This window comes from Cryptosporidium hominis, assembly GCF_000006425.1.
Source record: "Cryptosporidium hominis TU502 chromosome 5 CHRO015101, whole genome shotgun sequence".
Classification (NCBI taxonomy): domain Eukaryota; phylum Apicomplexa; class Conoidasida; order Eucoccidiorida; family Cryptosporidiidae; genus Cryptosporidium; species Cryptosporidium hominis.
The window spans coordinates 1-1,257 of record NW_666482.1 but is presented as its reverse complement, the minus strand read 5'-3'; the positions used below and the strand labels follow the sequence as shown (position 1 = coordinate 1,257).

Sequence of the window (1,257 nt, the reverse complement as noted above, 5' to 3'; positions counted from 1 at the left end):
CGGGTGATATAGTGGTTGTGNGAATAGAATTTAGTGATAAAGAAAAGTGTGTGNTATAATTATGCAGTGTAATATAATAGTTGGGGGGNAATGATGTGGAGTAGAATGACACGGAATATATCCTCAATAACGTGCGTGGAGTGCAATACATGCACCGAGGGATCTATGTAGGAAATACTGGGTAAGTTAGGAGCTGAAGGGTTTTACAGATGTGGATATATAGACGGCAGATATGAGAGAGGAGACGNTGCACTGGGTGATATGTAGGGAAAAATTATGCAGCTTCGGGAGAATATTATTCCATATTTTAATCAAAACCAACAAAAATTTAACTTCATCATACCAAATATTAATAAAATGGATACTATATTATTAAACAATCAACTTTTGAAAGATGAAAATTTTATAATTTTTCAGAATTATATTAAATTAATTCCAATTACGAATAAAATTATATATAATAATAATAATAAGATTTTTGATATTACTGGTGATTGGATTCCTGTCAGTTTATCATCTGATATAGCAAATAATTTAGAATTCAAACAAATCTATCCAAATTCATTTGTTGGTAAAACTGAAGCTTTTTTAAATTATGAGCAAGGTCAATTATTAATTGAGGAAAAAATGAATAAAAATTCCAATATTTCAAATAAAGATAATTCTCAAGTTGAGAAAAATGACTCTGAAACTGAATTCATTCCAAATAATTTTAATCCAGCTGATATTGTTACTAAAGTTGATAATATTGATGATCTTTTTGAAGATGACTTTGATTTTGAATACGATTTATATAACGATCAACCAGTTCTTTTTGGTAGCATTACCATTAAGAATTTAATTAATGAGTTGAAAGAAAGAAAACTGGATGAAATTACTGTTAATTATAATGATTTATTCCAAGAAGAAAAAGTTATATCTATTTCAATACAATCAATTAATTGTGAAATTATTATTTTTTCTTCAAATAACTTTTTAATTAATTCAAACAATCGCAAATCAAGAGAATTAATTTATGAAATTATATCGTCATTACTCATTTCTGTTTAATCACTGGAATATTATATGTATTAGCAAAAGCTCTCGTTAAACATATTTTTTTTTTCTTTTCGGTTACTTTAACTTTTTCTTTCTTATTATGTTTTACAAATGAATTCCACATTCTTGGATCACCAATTTGCATTAATAATTTTTGATTGTTATGTAATTCTCTATAAACTAATAAATTCTTATGTTCAAAAGCATTTCTCTTTTTAA

The 1,257-nt window shown here is 26.3% G+C and overlaps 2 protein-coding genes across 2 annotated transcripts; one reads left to right on the top strand and one right to left on the bottom strand.

Annotated features, from left to right (window-relative positions):
* The first annotated feature begins 276 nt into the window (after positions 1-276).
* On the top strand, positions 277-1,050 carry Chro.50339 (hypothetical protein). The annotated part of the gene is made up of 1 exon (XM_659866.1): positions 277-1,050. The coding sequence occupies one exon, from the start codon at positions 277-279 to the stop codon at positions 1,048-1,050; it is 774 nt and encodes a 257-aa protein (XP_664958.1).
* Chro.50338 (hypothetical protein) lies at positions 1,037-1,183 on the bottom strand. Its single annotated transcript, XM_659865.1, has 1 exon — positions 1,037-1,183. The coding sequence occupies one exon, from the start codon at positions 1,181-1,183 to the stop codon at positions 1,037-1,039; it is 147 nt and encodes a 48-aa protein (XP_664957.1).
* Positions 1,184-1,257: the final 74 nt, after the last annotated feature.